The sequence below is a fragment of the Pelodiscus sinensis genome, chromosome 2 (genome assembly GCF_049634645.1).
Source record: "Pelodiscus sinensis isolate JC-2024 chromosome 2, ASM4963464v1, whole genome shotgun sequence".
Classification (NCBI taxonomy): Eukaryota; Metazoa; Chordata; order Testudines; family Trionychidae; genus Pelodiscus; species Pelodiscus sinensis.
This window is the reverse complement of record NC_134712.1, coordinates 34,240,195-34,263,786: the sequence shown is the minus strand read 5'-3', so window position 1 is coordinate 34,263,786 and position 23,592 is coordinate 34,240,195. Positions and strand designations below refer to the sequence as shown.

Sequence of the window (23,592 nt, the reverse complement as noted above, 5' to 3'; positions counted from 1 at the left end):
CTGCCTGTACTCAACTTAGGAAGGAACAATCAGTTTCACATATACAAAATGGGAAGTGATTGACTAGGAAGGATACTGCTGCAAGGGATTTAGGTGTCACAGTGGGCCACAAGCTAAAGAGGAGTCAATAGCATGACACTGTTGCAAAAAAACCCAAACATGATACCAAGATGCATTAACAGGAGTGTTGTGAACAAGACATTCTTCCGCTCCACTCTGTGCTGATTAGGACTCAATTGAAGTAGTGTGTCCAGTTCTGGGCACATTTCAAGATAAATATGAAGAAATTGGAGACGGTCCAGAGAAAAGCAACAAAAATGATTGAAAGGCAGGAAAACATGAGCTGAAAAATACTGAAAGAATTAGGCTTGTTTAGTTTAGAAAAGAGAAGACTGAGAGGGGACATGATAGCGGTTTTCAAGAATCTAAAAGGGTGTTACAAGGAGGAGGGAGAAAAAAATTGTTCTCCTTAGCCTCTGAGGATAGGACAAGAAGCAATGGGTTTAAATTACAGGAAAGAAGGTTTAGTTTGGACATTAGGAAAAAGTTCCTAACTGTCAGGATGGTTAAACGCTGGATTAAACACTTTAGGGAGGTTGTAGAATCTCCATTACTGTAGATATTTAAGTACAGGTTGGACAGACATCTATCAGGGCTGCTAGACAGTGCCTAGTCCTGCTGTGAGGGCAAGGGACTGGACTCAATGACCTCTCAAGATCCGTTCCAGTTCTAGTATTCTCTGATTCTCTGACTGCCATAGCACAACCAGGAATCACGCAATTAAATTAATAACCAGCAGATTTCAAAAAAACAACAGAAAGACCTTCACACAACACAGTCAACCTGTAGACCTCACTGCCCAAGGAATGTTGTAATGAACAAAATTGTAAGTGGGTTCAAAACAAGGCTGATTAAGTTTCTGGAAGCTAAGTCCATCAATGGCTATTAACCAAGATGGTGGGGGATGCAACTCTATACTCAGAGGCAGGGACACCCAGATTGCTAGAAGCTAAGTATGGGTGACAAGAGATGGTTCATTCAAAGATTGCCCGTTCTGTACTATCTCCCTGAAGCAACTAACCCTAGGGCTGTTGGTACACTTCAAAGGTGAAAGCACTGCCAGGAGCACAGGGCCAGTGGGGCACTCCCCCGCTGACTCTGTGCTCCCCGTGGTGTTTCAAAGTGGCAGCGATGTGTGGAGCCAGGGGTCAGCCAGGGACTCTCCCACTGACCCCAGGCTCTGTGCAGCACTGACACTTTGAAACACAGCAGGGAGCCTGGCGTCAGGTGTTTCAAAGCAGCAGCACTGTACAGAGCCCGCGGTCAGCAGGGAAGTGCTCAGCTGATTCTGGGCTCCACACAGTGCTGCCGCTTTGAACTACCCCCTTTTCTTACCTTCCCCCCACTGCCTCTTTCTGGTAGAGGCAGCAAGCGGGGGGAAGCAACTAGTCAAATAGCCTGTCTACTATCCATTAAGCATTTGCTTATCGGATAGTCCACTAATTGTTCACATCCCTAAATATGATGCATAAGAGAGGCAGACAGAGTGAAGCACAAAGATCTATAAATACTTCAGAACACTCTTCTCTAGAACTTGGAATTGAATCAATTCCTACCACATCTCAACATTCCTTAGATGTCAGCCAACTGCAATACCCACCAAGGTGTGTCTCTCCATCCTCTTCACCCCCCCCAAGTAGCAGGTCTACATGGCCTCTACCATGAACACTTATACCATCTGCTCAAGAAGAGTCAGAAGACTATACTGGGGATCTTAGGATCCCAACACTGTTGATGACCCAAGATCACTGTCTCATGACATCTTTTGCAGAAAAATTCCTAAATCTACTATATTTTTGAGAGAGAGTTTGAGGATCTGTGTGTGCGTTCAAGATCTCCTCCTAAATGAAAAAAGCTAAAACCACCAAATTCAGTATACAGCTTCCTCTTATAACTTAAAGCGAGATACGGGTTTGGTTCTGCCAGGAAAAAGGGACATGTCTAGAATAGGATTGCTTCTCATAAAACCATATAGAAGAGAGACAGAATCACCAGGCAGGTGAAAGGGTCTGGCTGGGAGCACCTCCTGCCCCATTTGTACAAGAACACTGCTGGCTGTTTGCTTTTTCCCCATGCTTCCTGGCAAAGGGTTAGTTTCCTGCATTCCTCACTCTGGCTGGGGGGCGCAGAAGGGCAGGCTAACCTGGACTTGCCCAAGTTGGTGGGACATACACCCCTCCCCCACCTGTGTCCACTGAAGTTGCAGCAATTATGGAGAGGTGCTTCTCACCTGGCCCTAAGCCACTGCAGTGAGGGGGCTAGGGTCATCCTCTCCCCTGAGAGGAACTGAATAGTGAACCCCTCATCCCCAGAGCAATGATTAAAATGAAGCATGTACTAAGGATATAAGTGACTAAGCATAAGCTTATCAGATAGACGAGTAGTGATGTAAATAGTCACTTCCCCGCCCCTTGGTGCCTCTGATAGAATCTTCTTAAAAGCCAGTTCCCTCCCCCCCCCCCAGCACCATCTCTGCAGGAGACAGGGGAGGATGCAGTCTCCACTCAAGCTGCTTCTGCTGTGATTCTGATTTTGAAATGTACAAGTCCCAGGTACAAGAGCACTGCTGGGGCTCTTGTACATTTCAAAGGCTTAGGCTCACTGGGAGCATGGGGCCTGCGGGGACTCGCCCACTGGTCCTGCACTCCCTGCAGGGCTTTCACTTTTGAACTGTAGGAAGAGCCAAACAGGGCTCTTCCTATAATTCAAAGGTAGAGGTGTCCTTACAGACTATTTGTATAGTCAATGGAAATCCCATCGACTATTCGATTAGTTAATTAATCTATATGTAATATCCCTAGCATGTATATTTTCATTTTATTTTATTTTCCAAAACACAAAAATTGAGTTAAGGACCTGAGCAATGCCCGGTAAATCTTCTAGTACATTATACATAAGCAGGGGGGTTTCTTTTGTTATTAAAAAGAAAGGTAAATTAGCAAATGATTTATTCACCTGCTTTTCTCTAGCCTTCAGAAAGCATAAGTGTATATACAGTAGGTTTTCAAACAGCAAGAGAACAGTGTAGCCGACCATAGTCTACAAGCAAGAATTATCATGAGTACTAGCCCCCACAAGCATGGTGATCTCAACCATCTGGTTGGATTTTTATAGGGACTCAGCTTGCTTTCCCCTTTAGGTGCTCCCTGTGGGTCTGAGGCAAGCCAGTACAAGTTCTGAAAGACATCTTTTAGAATAGGAGAAGGATCTTCAGTCCAAGCTAGTGATCAGGTGATTGCCTGGTGAGCATCCTACTCCTAAGTTCACTCTGAGACAAGGTATCCACTGAAAGCAAAATCTGCAGACAGTGAACTGGAAGTTCTGCCAGGAATAGAAAGCAAGAAAGCACTTGTGTCAGGGGAAAGGTAGCTATTGGATGAATGCTGAATTGTCTGGGGTTTGCTAAAGAGGGTTAGTGCAATCAATAAAGGTGCTTAATAGGGATGTGAAAGGTTAACTGGCAAGCACCACCCTTAACTAGTGAGACTTAAATTCAGGATAACCTGTTAAAGTTCTAGCCTTCACTGCATCCTCTGGCAAGGAGTTCCACAGGTTGACTGTTTGCTGAATGAAGAAAAACTTCCTTTTGTTTTAAACCTGCTGCCTATTAATTTCATGTGGTGACTCCTAGTTCTTATATTGTGGGAATAACTAAATAACTTTTCCTTATTCACTTTTTCCATACCAATCATGATTTTATAGACCTCTATCATAGCCCCCCCCCCTTAATCTCCTCTTTTCTAAGATGAAAAGTCCAAGTCTTTTTAATTTCTCTTCATATTGGACCCATTCCAAACCCCTAATCATTTTGTTGTCCTTTTCTGAACCTTTTCTAATGCCAACAGATCCTTTCTGAGATGAGGCGACCTCATCTGTATGCACTATTCAAGATGTGCGCATACCATGGTTTTATAGAGAGGCAATAAGAGATTCTCTGTCTTATTCTTGATCCCTTTTCCAATAGCTCCTAACATTTTATTTGCTTTTTTGACTGACGCTGCACACCGAGTGGATGTTTTCAGAGAACTATCCACAATGACTCCAAGATCTCTCTCGAGTAGGTGTGGCTAAATTAGTCCCCATCATATTGTATATGTAGTTGGGATTATTTTTCCAATGTGCATTACTTTACATTTATCAACATTAAATTTTATTTGCCATTTTGATGCCCAATCACTTAGTTTTTACATCTCTAATGCCTAAAAAAGGCCTGAACAAAACCTGAGCGTGCATTTAATCCTTCCAGGGCTACTGAGAGTGGACAGCAGCCTACATACTCAATCAAACAAGAGAAGTCACATCCTCTTCTGGATCAGATATAGTAGTCAATACACAACCATAATCTAGTCCAAAAATATTATCTTAAAGGCACATTCTGAAATACTATAGGATCAAGAATCAGTCCCATTTTTTCAATGAGCAAAATCCTCCAACTCCAAAATTAACTACCATCTCCACTTTCTCAATACCAAAAGCAGGTGCAAAAGCCTTTAGTCTCCCCAATTTTAAAATAAAATAATAAAATTATCTTTACAAAAATATAGCAGCACACAGATAAAGAAAAGAATATTCCAAAGTTAACTTTATCAAATTAAACCAAAAGAACATACTACCTGCGTTATTATATTTGAAAATAAATTCAACAATTCACAGTATTATTACACTGCAGAAATTAGAGAGACTTGTTGTAGAATGTGTGTTTGTGAAGCTAAAGGTTACACAGGACCTTGTTTGTATTACTAAAATCTCTTGATTACTATCATCTAAAGAACGAGAAAATCATTTTGTTAGTTATATCTAACATATATTGCAACTTTGTTTTAGGGCAACTGAAGAAAAACTCGTTTAAGGAGACAGTGCTGGGCTAGAAAAAAAAGCAACCATTTTTTGTCACAAGTAGGAACTCAGGCTAAATAACTCAGAAGAAAACTAAAAAGCCAGTCAGCCTTTTGTCTGCAGTTTTCTACAATATTTCTTCTCCCTTCTACCAGTACAGCAGCCACAGAATTTCCAGGTACTTCCCCCCCCCCCCCCAGTTTATTCAGCTTTTTGGTTTTACCTTGAGAAATTCATGAAGCAGCAGATTATAAAGAGAGCTTGCTTCGTATTGTACCTGAAGCCATACTTTTTCTGCTCTGATCATATTACATTCTGGCTACCTTCCCCCCCCCCCCCCCCCCCGTAATATCAACATACAGTATTGAATACTTAAAAATAGTTTAGAACATTGCTTTGTACTAAACAGCTCCAGAATTCTATCCTACAGATGAGAACAACAGTCTTGACAGCAAGGCCTGTAAAATATCATACAAGTTATTTTCACAAAGAGGAAAAAAATACAAATAAGATGGACTCCTATAATGTTGGGGAAGGGAGGGGAGGGACTCTAGAAAAACCATCTGCCATTATACCACTGAATTTTAAAAAACTTTTTAAAGAGTGGAGGAAAGAAAGGGTCTCCACATTTTGTTAGCTTCTGCTATATAAAGGAAGCCTGAAATGGAAGGAGGGTTTTCCCCCCATTAGAAAATCAGATTTTAGTCTACCCTGTTTAATCTGGAAGACTCTACAGGCAATTGCTATGAATAAGAAATCAGAGTCAATATGAATGAAATCTGAGGAGGGAGGCTATTTTTATTTGGAATGTTTCAATCACAAGTAGTCAATTACTTTGGTCAAGGTCCAGATTTCTGTCACAGTATAGTCAAGATCCAGACTGCAGAGAAAATAGTAAACCAATAATAAGTAAAAAAGATTTCAGAGTCCATTCAAAAGAATCTGGTGCTCCAGATTTGGCCTGCAGTCCACCTGTTTACTACCACTAGTTTAAATCACATTATGTTTTGATAACAGTTAAGGAACACTTGAGAAAAGTGTCAAGACTTGACATCTTCAACCCCTTAATATTAGGAGATGAGAAAAAGCTCAATCCATATTTCTGACACTATGAGAAGAGCAAAATCAAGGAAGTAGAGATAATATTTTTGATATTTCAAAAGAAAAAACAGGTTGCAAAGGTTGTGTTTGGATGGGGTTAATTTTTCAGGTACTTTACACAAAACATCGAAGCCAATTTTCCCCCTTTTTGCATGTCAGCTCTGAAGATGATTTAAAATTGAATCTTATTGTAAAAACTGGGCAATTTTAAATTTTTAGGAAATCTTCATTTTACTGGTTTGTGATGTGACAACATCTTCCTGTTACCTAAATAAATAGCAAAACTCATTGACTTCAATTGTGGAAAAATGAGGCCAACACCTTCTGACCAAGGAAGTGCCACTCATGTAAATGCTTATGGAGACTAAGCATTTTGATGACTGTCTTAAGATAAGTTATTAGAAAATGTAATGCAGGACAGATTGTTATTTGTGTATACTAAGTAATGTCAAACCGAAATGGGGGAGGAGTTTAACATTACTCCAATTAAATTAGTTTATGTTTATTCTGTGGTAAGGATGTTGAGTAACAGTTAATTGGAATTTCCATCAACTACTCAACAGGCACTTCCACATTCCTTCTTTGCAATGTACAAGAGCCCCCATTGGAATGTGGAACTCGGTGTGCAGCCTGGATCCAGTGGGAAAGTCTTGCTGATTCTAGGCTGCATGTGACGTGCCAGCTTTGAAATGCACAAGAGTCCACAGCAGAGGCTCTTGTGCATTTAAAAGCAGAAGCACAGCATGGAGCCTGGGGTCAGGGAGGATATCACTCTGTATCCCACAGACTTTCCCTTCACCCTCAGCCTTGTGGCTTCCCCCTTTCCCATGCTCCATGGGAGCCGGAAGCCATGCAGCCAGTACCCGCCACAGCAAAAGTTGTGGTTAATGTAGGATTATTATTACCAGGGCTCGCCAAACCGCAGCGAGCCCCGCTCGCCAGCCGCGCTGTCTGGCGATCTGTGCATGCGCAGATCACCCGAATCCAGCTCTTCCGGGTTGCAATCTTCTCGCCATGGGCGAGTAGATTGTATTATTTGTCTAGCCCTGGTTATTACCATATTACAGTAAGGCTTTAATGCATTACAGACATCTTCATTACTCCCCAGGATACCAGCCTCGGCAGTCTCCCCTCTTAATGGAAATCAGCAGTAATAGCTAGGAGGATCCTGCGTCGCCTTCTGACATCACTCACTCAGTTCAAACTTTCATGTACCGTGTATTGTTAGCAGTTGTTGATTTCTTCATCTGCATAATCTAATTCTTCCTGCTTCTTATTCCGCTTGCCATCATCTCTCTTCCTCCTTAGGTTCTCTTGCAGTTAATCCACTCCTGTTGGAACAGTTTGTTTCCCTCCTCCCTCCCACTAGCCATTGGAACCAAACACATTTTTCCTATGAACCTGGAATGGAATCCTGTCATAATAATCTTAAACCTATAATGAAATTCTTGTCATAAAAATAGACAACAAAAAAGGTAAAAGGTCAGGGATAAGAATATAGCTTATAATAGAGATGTAAGCGAGTAGTCAACCACACGATAAGCATAAGATTATTGGTCAGTTCAGTGAAGTATTCGACTACTTGCTCCCCTCTCCCCCCCAACTGGGGTGGGGACAGGAGCTGGTGCTGGGGGTAGCCAGCTTTAAAAGCCAGTTTCCCCTCAGTACTGTCTCTGTGGTGCCACCTGCCTCCCTCTCACTCTTGCTACTTCCATCAGACACAGTGGGTGGGGGGTAGGGAAGGCTGCTGCAAAGCAGCCTCTGCCCGCACTGGGCCGAGGTTGCTCTGGCAGCATCCCTTGTTCACGGGCAACCATGGTCAGCCCTGGCTGCCATGAAGAGGGGTTGCTGCTGGAGCAGCTCATTCCTGTGGCTTGCCTGGGCCACTGTCAACCAGGGCTTCTGGACCTGGTGCGAGCTGGGACCAAGCAGTCCCGGCTTATGCCGGCCCAGGGCTGCTGCGCCTCTAAATTTTATATGTAGTAAGAGCTGCCAGGCTCAGGCCACATGGTGGGAGGCCACATGGTTCTAGCCTCCCGCCAGCGAGGAGCAAGGCCACAGGACTCCTGTGTATCCCTCCCCTGGGCCACCAGCGATACCGCACATGTCCCACGCACCCTCCTCCCCCTACCCGAGGCTCTGCAGCTCCTAAGCTCCTCCTTCTCCACACCTGAGCCCACACGGCTCCTGCTCTCCCTGTCCCCCCACCCGAGCCCATGCAAGGCTGTGTGGCTCCTGCATGCCCTCCCAAGTCAAGAAGTCACGCGGCTCCCCTACACGAGCCCCCACAGCTCCCATGTCTCCCTCCCCCCACTTGAAACATCATGGTTCCCCCGCAAAGAGGTGACGTGGCTCCCGCATGCCCCCCACCAGAGCTTCTGTGCACCCCCCCCAACAATCTCCCTTCTCCCAGGTCCTGAACCCCTCGCCGAATCCCACCCAAGCCACCAAGAGCTCACGCAGCTTTTGTGCATCCCCCTCCCCCACCTGAACCCCTATGGCTCCTGTACACCCCCCAAGAGCTCCCATGCACTCCTTGTCCCCCCGTCCCGGAACCTCCGTCCCAGCTCACCTCTCCTCCTCCTGCCCTCAGCAGAGGAGCCGCACAGTTCATTTTAAATTCTGGTAGCCCCCTGACCACGTGACAGCTACCGGAGGGATACTCAGGGGGCCGGCAGCGTGTGAAAGAGGGGTTAACCAGTTCACCTTTTACATCCCTACTATGAATAGCAACAAAGACATTACACCAAAATATACTGCTTTCTTGATAAACGGCCCATTTTGTAATTGCAATATGATGAACTGTGTAATACAGGCAGTCCCCGGGTTACGTACAAGATAGGGACTGTAGGTTTGTTCTTAAGTTGAATCTGTATGTAAGTCGGAACTGGCGTCCAGATTCAGACACTGCTGAAACTGACCGCCAGTTCTGACTTACATAGAGAATCAACTTAAGAACCCCAGGCGTCCCCAAGTCAGCTGCTGCTGAAACTGATCAGCAGCTGATTCCAGGAAGCCCGGGGCAGAGCAACTCTGCCTCGGGCTTCCTGTAGTCAGCGCTGGTCAGTTTCAGCAGAAGCTGACTTGGGGACGCCTGGGGCAGAGCAGCTGGGGTGCTACTGGACCAACCCAGCAGCACCCCATCTGCTCTGCCCCAGACGTCCTGATTCAGCCGCTGCTGAAACTGACCAGCAGCGGCTGAATCAGGACCTGGGGCAGAGCAGCTGGGGTGCTGCCGGGTTGGTCCAGTAGTGCCCACGGGCGCTGCAGGACCAATCGGCAGCGCCCCAGCTGCTCTGCCCCAGAGTCCAAAACAAAAGCCTGGTCTGCTGGGGGGGGAGGGGGAGCACACTAGCTGCGCCCCCCCCCCCCAGCAGACCAGGGACACGGGGAGCAGAGCCGCAGCGGCAGCGGGGTGCCGCGCCTCTGAGGCTTTGCTCTGGCAAAGCCTCAGAGGCGAGGGACCCCGCCACGGCTGCGGCTTCAGTCTGGGTGCCTGTGGTCTGCTGGGGACGAGAAAGCTCCGTTCGTAAGTGCGGATCCGACGTAAGTCGGATCCGCGTAAGTCGGGGACTGCCTGTAGTGGCAACAAATGCAAAAAGGCAAGATGATACAGTCTTGCATGATCTTCTTATCAATAAACTAGACAAATACAACTTAAATGGGGCTACTATAAGGTGGGTGCATAACTGGCTGGATAATAACTACTTTCTGAGAGTGGTTAACGATTCACAAAAATGCTGGAAGGGTGTAACAAGTGGGATTACGCGGGGATCTGTTTTGGGACTGGTTCTGTTCAATATCTTCATCAACAATTTAGATATTGGCATAGAGTATGGTTATTAAATTTGCAGATGGTACCAAGCTGGGAGGGGCTGCAACTGCTTTGGAGAATAGGATTATAATTCAAAATGATCTGGACGAACTGGAGAAATGGTCTGAGGTAAGTCGGATGAAGTTTAATAAGGACAAATGCAAAATACTCCACTTAGGAAGGAACCATCAGCTTCACACATACAGAATGGGAAGCGACTATCTAGGAAGAAGTACTGCTGAAAAGCATCCAGGGTCATAGTGGACCACAAACTAAATATGAGTCAACAGTGTGACGCTGTTGCAAAAAAAACAAATATGATTCTGGGATGCATTAACAGGAGTGTTGTAACACACGAGAACTCATTCTTCTGCTCTGCTCTGCATTCATTAGGTCTCAATTGGAGTAACGTGTCCAGATCTGGGCACCACATTTCAAGACAGATGTGGAGAAACTGGAAAAGGTCCAGAAAAGAGCAACAAGAATGATTAAAAGTCTAGAGAACATGATCTATGAAGGAAGACTGAAAGAATTGGGCTTGTTTAGTTTGGAAAGGAGACAACTGAGAGGGGACATGATAGCGGTTTACAGGTATCTAAAGGGGTGTCACAGGGAGGAGGGAGAAAAATTGTTCTCCTTGGCCTATGAGGATAGGAAAAGCAGCAATGGGTTTAAACTGCAGCAAGGGAGGTTTAGGTTGGACATTAGAAAAAACTTTCTAACTGTCAGGGTGGTTAAACACTGGAATAAGTGGCTTAGAGAGATTGTGGAAACTCCATCTCTGGAGATATTTAAGAGCAGGTTAGACAGACATTTATCAGGGACGATCTAGACAGTACTGGGTCCTGCTGTGAGGGCAGGGGACTGAACTCGATGACTTATCGAGGTCCCTTCCAGTTCTAGTGTTCTATTATTTAATTCCCAATTTGCAACTGAATTTACGTACAGCCAACTGCAGCATCAGGACCTTACTAAACATTAACTAATGATGGATGATAAAAAAAAAAGACGAGACTGGTCAGCGGGATTCAGGAACTGCATCCTGACAATAAGTCTCTCATACTTCCCCAGCAAATGCTATATTTGAGTCTCAGATGGAGAGGAAGTGCATTTGTAATACTGACTTAAGCTAAACACTTATCTCTTCAGCAAAATCTTTCAAACTGTGTTACAAACCTTTGTCACCTCTTCTGAAGGTAAATATCATATCCTATGTGGTTTAGGTGCCTAGAATCTGTGGTGTCCCCTCCCCACACACGCACACACACAGAAGCCATTCAAAAAAAGCCAAAACGAGATACAATTGTTCAAGAATAAACGAACAATTCATCAGATCCTGATATTGTTTTGGAATAGCTGATTGCCTGATCACTATACAGTTATCCCTCATTTAACACATGCCCGTTTAACACATTTTTGCGATAAAAAAATGTTCCTTAAAAAAAATTGTGCTAATTATACGACCGGCCCCAGAATAACACGATTTCCACAGCCAGCCCATTGACAGCGGCTGCGCGGGGTTTCCCCTGCCTCACTGCAAAGCAGCAGAGGGTTCGTCGCTCACCACGCTGTTCCCCAGCGACCCTCCCTCACCGGATGCAGTGCAGGTCCCGGCAGACCCATCACAGGAGCATACTGTACTCCCAACCCAATCCCCCTCTTCTCCCCTCCCCTCTTTTCCCCCTGAGCCAAACACCTCCCCTCCCTGCTGTAACCCAGTCCCCTTTCTCTCCCAACCTTATGTCCCGGTCCCAACAGACACCACTGTTTGAAACGCAACCCATTTTTCCATTATTTTCAATGGGAAAATTGACCCTGCATAACACGTTTTCACTTAACACGATCATTTTCTGAAACAGTGTTAAATGAGGAATTACTGTACTTACATATTGCATTTCCTTCCCTACTTTTTGATTCTGTCTTTATAGAGAAGCATTTTGAAATATAACAGACATCATCCTGTCACATACAGCACCTAGTTATTTTACAACTTAGAACGTGCAAATGGCAATACTACCAACTACACATTTCTTTATCTGTGCACTTGTATAAGCTCATTATGAATGAAGTTGTTTCTCACTGTTCTTAATTTTCAGAAATGTCCCATGTTTTGTCTCAAAAAGTAGATTTTCTTGTGCATAAAAGTTTAAACAAAAGCCTGTTACCTCAAAGAATCAACAGGCTGGCACAGGTAAAATATTTCTCCTGATTTAAAGGTTCTGCCAATGGAAAGTCTTTGTCTAAGTTGTTTGCCTCTCGTCTTCAGATAGATAAGTAAGTAGCATAAGTTGAGTGTGGGACTAAGTTTTATACTTCTGCTGCCCACAACTACAGTATCTGAGGCCCAGATCCTCACAGGCATTTCAGCTCTAACATCAATGGGAATTAGGTGCCTCCATCCCTTTGACAATCTAGGCCTGAGTGCCTTCCATGTCAAGCCTCTTGCAGGAGGCTTTATACAGTCCTTAAATTGCACAGATTTTTTTTTAAACTCATGCCCTTAAACTCATTTGGCAAGTAGTGTTAGGGCTGCTTTATGGTGAGGAGCAAAAAAATAAGCTGTAACAGGAATGTTCTGCAAATGGAACTAACGAGTATGATTTGAGTGCAACTATTTTATATACTACTCAGACTGTGGGCCCTGTATGTATTTCATTTAAGGCAATACAGGTTGAACCTCTCCCGTCCAGCACCCTACGGACCTGACTGGTGCCAAACCAGAGTATTTGCAGAACAAAGAGAAGTCAATATTGTCTAGCATTAACAACACTTGCCTTGTTTCCTGGGCTCGTAGAAAACATTTAGAAGTAAATTAGAGCTACATAAAAGCACTGAGAGCCAGGACCTGTGGCTGTGAACAACTTTATGGGACCATGGGAAATTTGGCCACACCCATGATAAGTGGACATCAACTAATTAAAATCATGCTGGACCACAGATGTTACCAGACCAGAGAGGTTCAACCTGTACCATAATTAGGAAGTCATAATTGTTTTAAAAGAAAAGTATAGCTACAATATACTAGAAAACTGTAGTATCTAGGTATATGTTTGGGTGAAGCAATGTATAATTTATATTCTTGTGAAAATAGGAATGCAAGAGTAGTTAATTAGTCAACTACCCGATAAACTTAAGTTTATCAGGTAGTCGAGTCAACAACTTGCATTCTCCTCCCCCCACCCCCGCTGCCTCTATATCAGAGGCTGCGGGGATGTAGGGAGGGGGAGCAGGAGCTGGTGCGGGGGAGGGGGGGGGAGAGGAAGCCAGCTAGGCCAGTTACCCACAGCACTGTCTCTGCTCCCCCCACACCCGCTGACTATCAGGGAGGCTAGGAAGGCTACTGCCTAGGCAGGCAGTCCAGCTTTGTCACAGCTTGTGCCTGGACCAAATCCCACTGCAGCTCTGCAATTTAAAAGGCAGGAGGAGTCAGGAAGCCTGTCTCCCCCCCACCAGTTCCTCCTGCATTTTAAATTGCACAGCTACATCAAGGTTTGGTCTCCGTCCCAGCGAGAGCAGGGACTGAGCTGGACTGCCAGCTTGCCCAGCCCCTACTAAATTTAGGAGGGAGGGAAAAGCAATATATGTGACCAAGCTGCTACCCTACTAAATTCTTCCTCTGGTTCTACTTATATAAGAACGGCCGTACTGGGTCAGACCAAATGTCCATCTAACCCAGTATCTTGTCTACCGATAGTGGCCAGCACCAGGTGCCCCAAGAGGGTAGACTGAAGACAATGATCAAGCGATTTGTCTCCTGCCATCCCTCTCCAGCCTCTGACAGACAGAGGCCAAGGACACCAATTTATCCCCTGGCTAATAGCCTTTTATGGACCTAACCTCCATGAAATTATCTAGCTTCTCTTTAAACTCTGTTATAGTCCTAGCCTTCACAGCCTCCTCTGGCAAAGAGGTCTACAGGTTGACTACACACTGTGTGAAGAAGAACTTTCTTTTATTAGTTTTAAACCTGCTACCCATTAATTTCATTTGGTGTCCTCTAGTTCTTCTATTTAGGGAACTAATAAATAATTTTTCTTTATCGGCCCTCTCCACACCACTCATGATTTTATATACCTCTATCATATCCCCCCTCAGTCTCCTCTTTTCTAAACTGAAAAGTCCCAGTTGCTTTAACCTCTCCTCATATGGGACCCGTTCCAAACCCCTAATCATTTTTGTTGCCCTTTTCTGAACCCTTTTCAAGGCCAAAATATCTTTTTTGAGGTGAGGAGACCACATCTGCACACGGTATTCAAGATGTGGGCGTACCATAGTTTTATACAGGGGCAGTAAGATATTCTGGGTCTTATTTTCTATCCCTTTCCTAATAATTCCTAGCATCCTATTTGCCTTTTTGACCGCCGCTGCACACTGAGTGGAAGTTTTCAGAGAACTGTCCACGATAACTCCAAGATCTCTTTCCTGATTTCTCGTAGCCAAATTAGCCCCCATCATACTGTACGTATAGCTGGGGTTATTTTTCCCAATGTGCATTACTTTACACTTATCCACATTAAATTTCATTTGCCATTTTGTTGCCCAATCACTCAGTTTGGTGAGATCTTCTTGGAGTCCCTCACAGTCTGCTTCTGTCTTGACTATCCTAAACAGTTTGGTATCATCTGCAAACTTTACTACCTCACTGCTTACCCCTTTCTCCAGATCATTTATGAATAAGTTGAAAAGGATTGATCCCAGGACTGACCCTTGGGGTACACCACTAGTTACCCCTCTCCAATCTGAAAATGTACCATTTATTCCTACCCTTTGTTTCCTGTCTTTTAACCAGTTCTCAATCCAAGAAAGGACCTTCCCTCTTATCCCATGGCCATGTAATTTACACAAGAGCCTTTGGTGAGGGACCTTGTCAAAGGCTTTCTGAAAATCCAAGTATACTATATCTACTGGATCCCCCTTGTCCGCATGTTTGTTAACCCCTTCAAAACTCTAATAGATTAGTAAGACAGGATTTCCCTTTACAGAAACCATGTTGACTTTTGTCCAACAAATTATGTTCTTCTACATGCTTCACAATTTTATCCTTTACTATTGTTTCAACTAATTTGCCCGGTACTGACGTTAGACTTACCTGTCTGTAGTTGCCAGGATCGCCTCTACAGCCCTTTTTAAATATTGGTGTCACGTTGGCTACTTTCCAGTCATTAGGTACGGAAGCCGATTTAAAGGATAGGTTACAAACCACAGATAATAGCTCAGCAATTTCCCATTTGAGTTCTTTTAGAACCCTTGGATGAATGCCATCCGGTCCCGGAGATTTGTTAACATTAAGTTTTTCTATTTGTTCCAAAGCCTCCTCTAATGACCCTTCAATCCGGGACAGTTTCTCAGATTCATCACCCACAAAGGACAGTGCAGATTCAGGAATCTCCCCAACGTCCTCAGCCATGAAGACTGAAGCAAAGAAATCATTTAGTTTCTCTGCAATGGCTTTATCATCCTTGATTGCTCCTTTTTTAGCTAGTTGTATCTCAGACCACACTTCAGGAAGAATATGCACGGCCAATTATGCATGTGCGGTCCCTGAAGTCAAGTCTGTGGTGCAGTGGCTGAGCAGATCCCATTACTACTGACTTATAAGACAACAACTACTCTACCACCCATCTCTGCTTCCATTTTCAGTCTCAGGTTTGAGATGCCACTCAGAAAAAGAACAAGAATTTGTAAATGAGCCTCAAATGAGACATGTGTGTACCTCCCTCAAGGAGAAAGTACACATACAACACAACTTCACCTTCAAAAAAATTAACAACACTTATTTGACAACTGAAGTAGAGAACTAAGTTATCCATGGACAAGTCTCAACTCACAGGTTTTTGTTTTGGTATTTTGCACTTCTGTACAAGTCCTTTACATAGCAAAATTTGTAACTACAGAAAGTGTGGACAGAGCTTTTTGAATTTTTAGCTAGCGTGGATTCTGTCATTAGTATATTCAATTAGAGATGTTACGGTGTAAACTGTCTAACCAATAAGTATCCACTTAGCAGTTAAACAGTGGCTTCACTGCCCTGCTGTGCAAAATATCCTCCCCGGGGACCGGGTGGCCAAGGGCTCCACTCTTGAGGAGCAGGCTTCACTTGGGCTGGGTTTGGGGAGGGCCTCTGATCCAAGAGGGCCAGGGCTTCTGCCGCCTGGGAGTACCAGATCTCAGGCCTTTAGATCTAAAGGGAGGGAGTACTGAAACTTCATTCCTGCGGTGGGTACCGAGATCAGGGCTTCAGCTATCCACGCCAAGTTTTAGCTGAGGGAGGGGGCTATCAGAGATTGGGGCTATAGCTATGAGGAAGAAGTTACAGGGCTGAAACTGGTGCTCCCCTTGTAGCTAAAGCCCTGATAGCCTCCTCTTCCCAGCCCCCACCTCTGGCTGATATCAAAAGCAGAGTTGTAGTGCCCCCTCCCCCCCCCAACCCCCGTGTAAAGCCCTGATGCCCAGCGCTCCTGAGAGTCAGAGGCCCCCATGAAGTACAGTATTTGCTTTTATTTTTGCCTGCGCAGCTGCCTGATTATAGCCTTCTAGTTTCACGGGCTGTCCAGCCGACTGGAAAGTCCATAATTCTTGAATTCATATCTTTGAGATTCTACTATATTTAAACATCATAACTTATTACAGGAGACACACATGTCATTCCCATTAAAACTTCTGGTTAAGTTTTAATCCTCTATGCATTTAATAGATTAAATCCTTAAAACAAAATCACAACACACTTACTTGTAACTAAAGACTTGTCTACACAAGGAAGTTACAAAGAGGACTATTTAGCCATCATGGATCCTCCCGTTCCCTGCCTCTCCCAGATACCCCCTCTGCATCAGTGCCTGTGGAGCTAAACTCCATGAGCTGCCCACAGGGTCTCTAGCCCTAAACAGATTAAAACATTACTAAGCAAAGGGCATAGTTTACCCAAGTGTATTAACTCCTATATTGCCTATTGTCATAGCAGTTAGGCATTTCTGTTTTAACAATTAAAGCCATAAACTAGTGTCCCTTCTATTCTGCATAAATACATTTTCTAGATTAGGCTGCAGAATTTTGATTTTTTCTTATTTTGTCTACAGGTGAAAAACTGTTTGGGAAAATCTCAAGTCACCTATTTTTCTAACATATCTACTGTTGTGGAGAAACTTCATTAGTTCAGTTCATCCTAAACAAAAGGAGAGCAAAAATGTCTTAGAGGGCTAGCTGTGCTCATCAGTAACTTTAAAAAAAAAAGGAGCAATCCTATGGCACCTTAGAAATTAACAAATTTATTAGGCAAGGCTTTCGTGAAATCACTTAACCATTTAAAAAATGAATCCTAACACAAACCCCATATGTCCTTGGAAAAGCTATATTTTGCTTTGTTTTCTCCAGAAAAGCTTTTAGATATAACTCATTCAATGTTTTACAGTAGATTTCAACATTAGTGCAATAAGACAGTACTAAGGGTCACCATCAAGGTAAAGTTTAGTTATTTAAAAAAAAGTTAAAAAGCACTTTCAGGTACTACAACTGGTCTAATTATTGTGGGTTTTATAGTTTTTTAAAAGGTGTTTCCTTTTCCCTCCTATCGGGTGTAATGTCTACCCAACCGAAGAGAAGACTAATTATGCTGGAGGAAGTTAGTGAAAACTATCTACTATCAAATTCACAACTCTGCCTCTTCCATAAATTTATTCTTACTTCTCTAAATTCATACTGGTTAAATGCCTTATTTTAAGATATGAGACCATTCAATATCTTGATTCATAGGAGGATTACAAATGTAAGTCTCATATGCTTCAACATGTAAATACATCCTAATATAAAATTCAAACATCTGATACTCATCCATTTATGATTTTAGGAGACCAACATAATTTAGATGGGGGGAGAAGGGGTTGCACAGAAGTATTACAATAGGCTATCAAAATGAATTCTATTCACAAAAATCAGAACAAGAAGCAATTAGAAGCTGCAGTGGGGATGGAGAAAAGTGATTTTGCCTTCTGACAGCATTTGTGGTAGAAAGAACAGCAAGTCAAGAAAAACTATAAAATGGAAAAAAAAATAGGGAAAACATCTCAACTCAACAGGAATTTTTAAACGTGTGTTTATGTGAAACTATGTTATCTAGGCCTTGTTATATAGTCACATTATAGTAATAAGTAGTAGTGTCAAATAAAAATTAATTGGCATTTCCTAAATAACACGCACACCACAAATCCTATTTATGAACCTTTTTTAATTCAGAGTTGCAAGTTCTGATATAATTTTATTAGAAACGTGGTGTTTGTGAAGAGGATACTTATGATTTGCTGCTCAGGTCAAGATGGCACTTGATTCAATAGAAATCACTGGTTGATAGCACTTACAGCTTTTTTCATACATTAATTACCAGGGCTCACCGAGCGGCGGCGAGCCCTGCTCGTCAGCTGCACGGTTCTGCGCTCTGCGCATATCGTTCTGCACATGCGTCAATTGCTCCGCGCCAGCTCTTCCGGTGCGTAAGCTAATCACCACGGGCGAGTAGATTACACTATTTGTCGAGCCCTGTTAATTACCACATTTTTGTGAAGTTTTCTGTATCAAACAAAAGTCATAAGAACTGGTGTTGTGGTAAAAGAAGGAAATGATAGGAGGACTTAAGTGTCATATTCAGCACAGATAACTGTAAGTAACGAGGGAGAGATGCGGGGGGTGGTGGTGGAACAGACACACTTTATAATAAGGATGTGAACAAGTAACCGGTTACCCGGTAAGCATTACTGTTACCCAGAAACGGCCCTCTGCCCACAACCTGCTCCAACTTCTGCCTCCCACGCCCCCAGCCTTTGAGGCTGCGGACTCCCAGCACATGCAGGCTGAGAGCCAGCAGCCCCAAGGGGCTAAAGTAGCCCCTGCCCACAGCGGAGAGCCCACTCCAGCTCAGCCATAGCAGGGGCCCGATGCTGCTCCTATTTAATCAGTTAACTGGTTAAACTTTATAATGTAGGCCAACATTACTGCATTTGCACATACCAGGGGCTTCTTGAATCTCTTCATTCCATACCACAAGCTCCAAGTGTGCAATTCTGTCATCAATCTCTTTCAGCAGCTCCACACAACTTCTTCCAACCTCTGCCTCATGTTGGGACTATGTACTCTCCTATTCTACAACTACGACACACCAGTCCCTCGACCTCCTCTTTGCCAGGGGTTTGTGTATCCCCCATTCTCCCATACCAGAGTCCCCCAATATTCTCCGCATGCCAGCAGTCAGCTTCTTCCGTTCTCCCCATACCAGGGTCTCCCAATCTCTTCTCACTAGAGGGTTGTGTGTCCACACAAGTTGCATGATCCCCCATTCTACCATGCATACGAGGTTCTTTGCTTACATCTCCTTTCCACATTCCTCCTCTCCCACCATAGCAGGATCCCAGATCCAACACTCCAAAAGGGGCTGTGTGTTTCTCCTCTTTCCCCTCTCATTTCCAGTGTTCCCCATTCACCCCACTCCCAAGGTTTGTGCTCAAATGCCTATTCCTCCACTGTTATTTTCCGTTGTCTGGTAGGAAAGTAATTAACATCTTAATACCTTGAAACTCTACTGGGAGGACACATGGAGATGAGCCAGATACTGTTATGCTGGAAGGCACATCTCCTGTCATTTTGAAATTGACCAGATATGATATTCAAACCATACTGCATTCCAGAGAAATGCAGATTACAGGCAGTCCCCGGGTTACGTACAAGATAGGGACTGTAGGTTTGTTCTTAAGTTCAATCTGTATGTAAGTCGGAACTGGCATCCAGATTCAGCCGCTGCTGAAACTGACCACCAGATCTGACTTACATACAGATTCAACTTAAGAACCCCAGGCGTCCCCAAGTCAGCTGCTGCTGAAACTGATCAGCAGCTGATTCCACGAAGCCTGGGGCAGAGTAACTCTGCCTCGGGCTTCCTGTAGTCAGCGCTGGTCAGTTTCAGCAGCGGCTGACTTGGGGACGCCTGGGGCAGAGCAGCTGGGGTGCTGCTGGGTTGCTCCAGTAGCACCGCTCCTCACTCCCTGGTGCTACTGGACCAACCCAGCAGCACCCCAGCTGCTCTGCCCCAGGCGTCCTGATTCAGCCACTGCTGAAACTGACCAGCAGCGGCTGAATCAGGACCTGGGGCAGAGCAGCTGGGGTGCTGCCGGGTTGGTCCAGTAGTGCCCAGAGCGGCGCTGCAGGACCAATCGGCAGCGCCCCAGCTGCTCTGCCCCAGGGTCCACAACAAAAGCCTAGCTGCGCCCCCCCCCCCCCCCAGCAGACCAGGGACACGGGGAGCAGAGCCGCAGCAGCAGCGGGGTGCCGCGCCTCTGAGACTTTGCCAGAGCAAAGCCTCAGAAGCGCGGGAACCCGCCGCTGCTGCGGCTTCAGTCCTGGTGCCCCTGGTCTGCTGGAGACGGTCTCCAGCAGACCAGGGGCACCGGGAGCAGCTTACAAACGGGGCTTTCTCGCCCCAGAGCTCGCAGGCAGCAATCCGCCACCTCGACTTCCGGGGCGAGAAAGCCCCGTTCGTAAGTGCGGATCCGACATAAGTCGGATCCGCGTAAGTCGGGGACTGCCTGTAGTTGAATGCAAGGCCTCTGAAAGCTTAGCCAAAAACAAGACAGGTAAGGTGTAAGACAAATCTGGAGTGTTACTTCAATATACTTGAACCAAGGTTGGTAATTACTTGTTCAACAATGGCCTCATCATATTTTTGAAAAAGATGCTGGTGCTTTCAAGATCAAAAATCTTCATAAACCAAAAGTTAGGTGAAGAAATGGAAATATCCCATCATAGTATTAGTGCTCACAATTTTCCTCCTGCTGGAAGCAGATGCATACCATATGTGAAGGCATTACTGCAAAGGAGGTCAATCTCCCAACAGTAGTTAGGCTGCCTCCTTTGAGAAGCACATGACGAACAGTGCCTTATAAGATGTGTCACCAGGTCACCCAAAAAATTTACACCCAACTAGCAAGAGTTAAGTCACAGGCCTGTTTTATCACTACAACTCTCTCCTCTGTTTAAGAACAAAGATGGAGAAGTTTGGGTGAAATATCATCCTTCCAATGACTTACTTTGCTCATTGTTAACATTATAAGCCCTTGAATTGCAGATGTAGTTTAATGGAGAAGTATTTCGGCCCCCACCCCTCTTTTCTTGCTGCAAATTACTCAGTGAGACAACATAATGGAAGTTTTCTAGACCTATATTCAAATCTGGGAGGCTGCAAAAGACAGAAATAAATATCCAAAGGCTCTCACAGCCTGTTCAGAAACAAGTTTATTTAGATTTCCACCCTATAACTAAAATCTAGGTCTTCTGTATTATTAACCACAGATAATTTGACAGTGAATTAATATAAACTGAGAATTTATCAGTTCAGAATCTATTAAGATTTTATATTGTGAAATTTACTAACTGCAGAAAACTATTAATGACTACAAAAGAAGATATCAACAGAAGAATCTGAAAATGTCTCACACCTCGAGATTTAAATAAAATGTTTCCTTCTTTCCCCAGACTAGTATAGTTTCTTCACAACCTATGTTTATCACTGCATAATCTTAACTATAACTGGAAGATTTCCAAACATCACATTTAAAGATGCAATGTGTTTCCATGCCTCTTTCTCTTCCCTGCAATAGTGCTCAATAGTGAGCACTTTACAGAACAACCCCTTTCAAACTAAAGGCCTAAAACCAAGTCCTTATACTTTCCTCACGCTTCCACTGTATCTTCCATGATATGCAATTCCAACTACAGTGTCTGTCAATTCATCGTTGATTTGTATGGACAAATTCCTACTCCTCCTCAGCCTCCCTCCAGGAGTAATTAGAACCCACTTCTCACATGAGAAGCCTGGTACAGCCCCAGTGTCTCCTGGCCAGAAAAAGCTGGGCGGAGAGACACGGGGACTCACTCTCAAAAGTCACGATCCCCCCCGGGACCCAGAGTTTGCAGTCTCGGGGGACTATCAGGAAACGACCATGCTTTGAACGTGCAGCCCAGACGCGTCCCCGGGCCCAAAGAGGGCAGGGACATCACCCACAGCAAATGGCTGCGGGGAGGGGGCTCGGATACATCAGACCCCGTGCAGAGAAGCGGGACTCTTCCCCTCCCAAGCCCACCGGCCCGCAGACACGCTCACGGCTTCCCTGCCCGCCGCCCAGCCACCCGCCTCTCTCTGGCCGCCAGACACATGGGCCCGCCCCTCCCTCCCATGTCCCCCAGGGGCCGGGCCGCGCCCCTCCCCTCTCCGTCCCCCTCACCCACGTGGGCCTCCCCTCACCGGTCATTGAGCTGGTCCTCGGTGCCCGGCAGCGGGTGCACCACGAAGTGGATCGATGTCATGTTGCGCTCCCCCCCCAGAGGCGGGCAGAGGCCGGGCACACAATGGAGGCGGGGGAGGGGGAAGCTCGGCGTCTCTCTCGGGGCGGTGGGGGCGCTCGCGCTCGCGAGCAGCGTCCTTCCCTCCCCACAGCGATCCGACGCAGAGTGGGGCGCGGGGGCCCGCGGCGGCAGGGTCAGGAAGAGACTCGCACCGCGCCGCACTCACACACGCGCCGCCATCTTAACTTCCAGCGGCCCCTTCTCCCTCCCTCCTTGCGCCGCGCCGGGGTGGGGCGGGGCGCCCGCTGAGCGACCGCGATGTAAGCTGCACGCTTACTGGCGCGCGCAAGGCCTATCGGCGGTGTGGCTGTAAGGAAGTGGCGGATTGGGCTAGCGAGCCCGTAAAGCGCGACTACGTCGGACGCAAATTACATCAAGGCCACGTGCTCCTGGGAGAAGCTGGGGGCGGGGAAGCGCGTATGGGGGGGGTTGCGGCGCGCTGCCCGCTCTGGGGAGGCGTCTGCGTGTCGCGGCCCGGCTCGCGATGGCGGATGGGAGACTCGGGCCTCCGCGGCTGCCTGTGGCCTCTTGCCGCTCCCTGCCTGGGCCTGAGCCGCCTGGGGGGCGGAGCTGGGCGGCGGGGAGACCTCAGGGGCCCAGGCCGGCGGCGGCTGGAGGCATGAGAGCGTGCGGGCCGTGAGGGGGCGGCGTCCAGCCTCACGCTGCTGTCCGGCTACCGGGCTCGGCTGGGGCCCCTGACCGCCGGGCGAGGGGCGTTGGCGGCGGGTCCGGCTTCAGCAGGTTCATTGCCACTGACAGCCGCAGGCTGGAGTGGGCCAGGTCTGAAGTGGGTTTTGCCCAGGAAAGCTCATGATTCTCTCTAGCTAGAGACTGGCTCTAAAGCGCCACGGGGCCACTTCTCGTTCTTACAGTCGTGCTGGTAGCCAGCTAACCAGTGCGTACAGGAGTACAGCCCCTGACAGGCCAACGGGCTCCAGAACAGGCCTATGCCATCGTGGGGGGTCTTGAAGACTTTTTTGACTAACAGGGTGGCAGGGATGAATACCTTTCCTTGCCCTAAGCAGCTGTGTAGACTGTTTAACCTTGTTTCAGTTGCCTGAGGAGGGGGAGATACTCAAACAACTGAACTGGTGTTAAAAACCATTCACAGGTGCTGGAGGGGAATAAAGGTAACTTGACTATGGATTTAGCCTGATACATTTGCCTTTGGGTCAGCATGTAGAAAGCTTATTGTTGCAGTATATACAGTTCGTAGGGATAAGTAATGGTAGTTTGCAAAGCAAGCAAGAGGGCTATTTCACTAGCACTAAGCTACATTAAATAAGACTTCCCCTCCCCACAATTACAAACTAGTGCATACTCACATGCACTACCTTGTCATATATCGGAAAGCATTTATTTAAAATATTTATACTAACACGCTGGAAAACTGAAATTTA

At 45.8% G+C, this 23,592-nt stretch overlaps 1 protein-coding gene across 10 annotated transcripts in view; it reads right to left on the bottom strand.

The window, feature by feature from the left end:
- UBR5 (ubiquitin protein ligase E3 component n-recognin 5) overlaps positions 1 to 22,414 on the bottom strand; it is a 170,896-nt gene extending 148,482 nt beyond the window's left edge. For all 10 annotated transcript variants that reach the window (XM_075920248.1, XM_075920252.1, XM_075920251.1 and 7 more), the window contains exon 1: positions 22,092 to 22,414. In XM_075920248.1, coding sequence (XP_075776363.1) covers positions 22,092 to 22,153 — 62 coding nt within the window. In that variant the 5' untranslated portion in view covers positions 22,154 to 22,414. The remainder of the gene's footprint in view (positions 1 to 22,091) is intronic.
- Between the last annotated feature and the right edge of the window lie 1,178 nt (positions 22,415 to 23,592).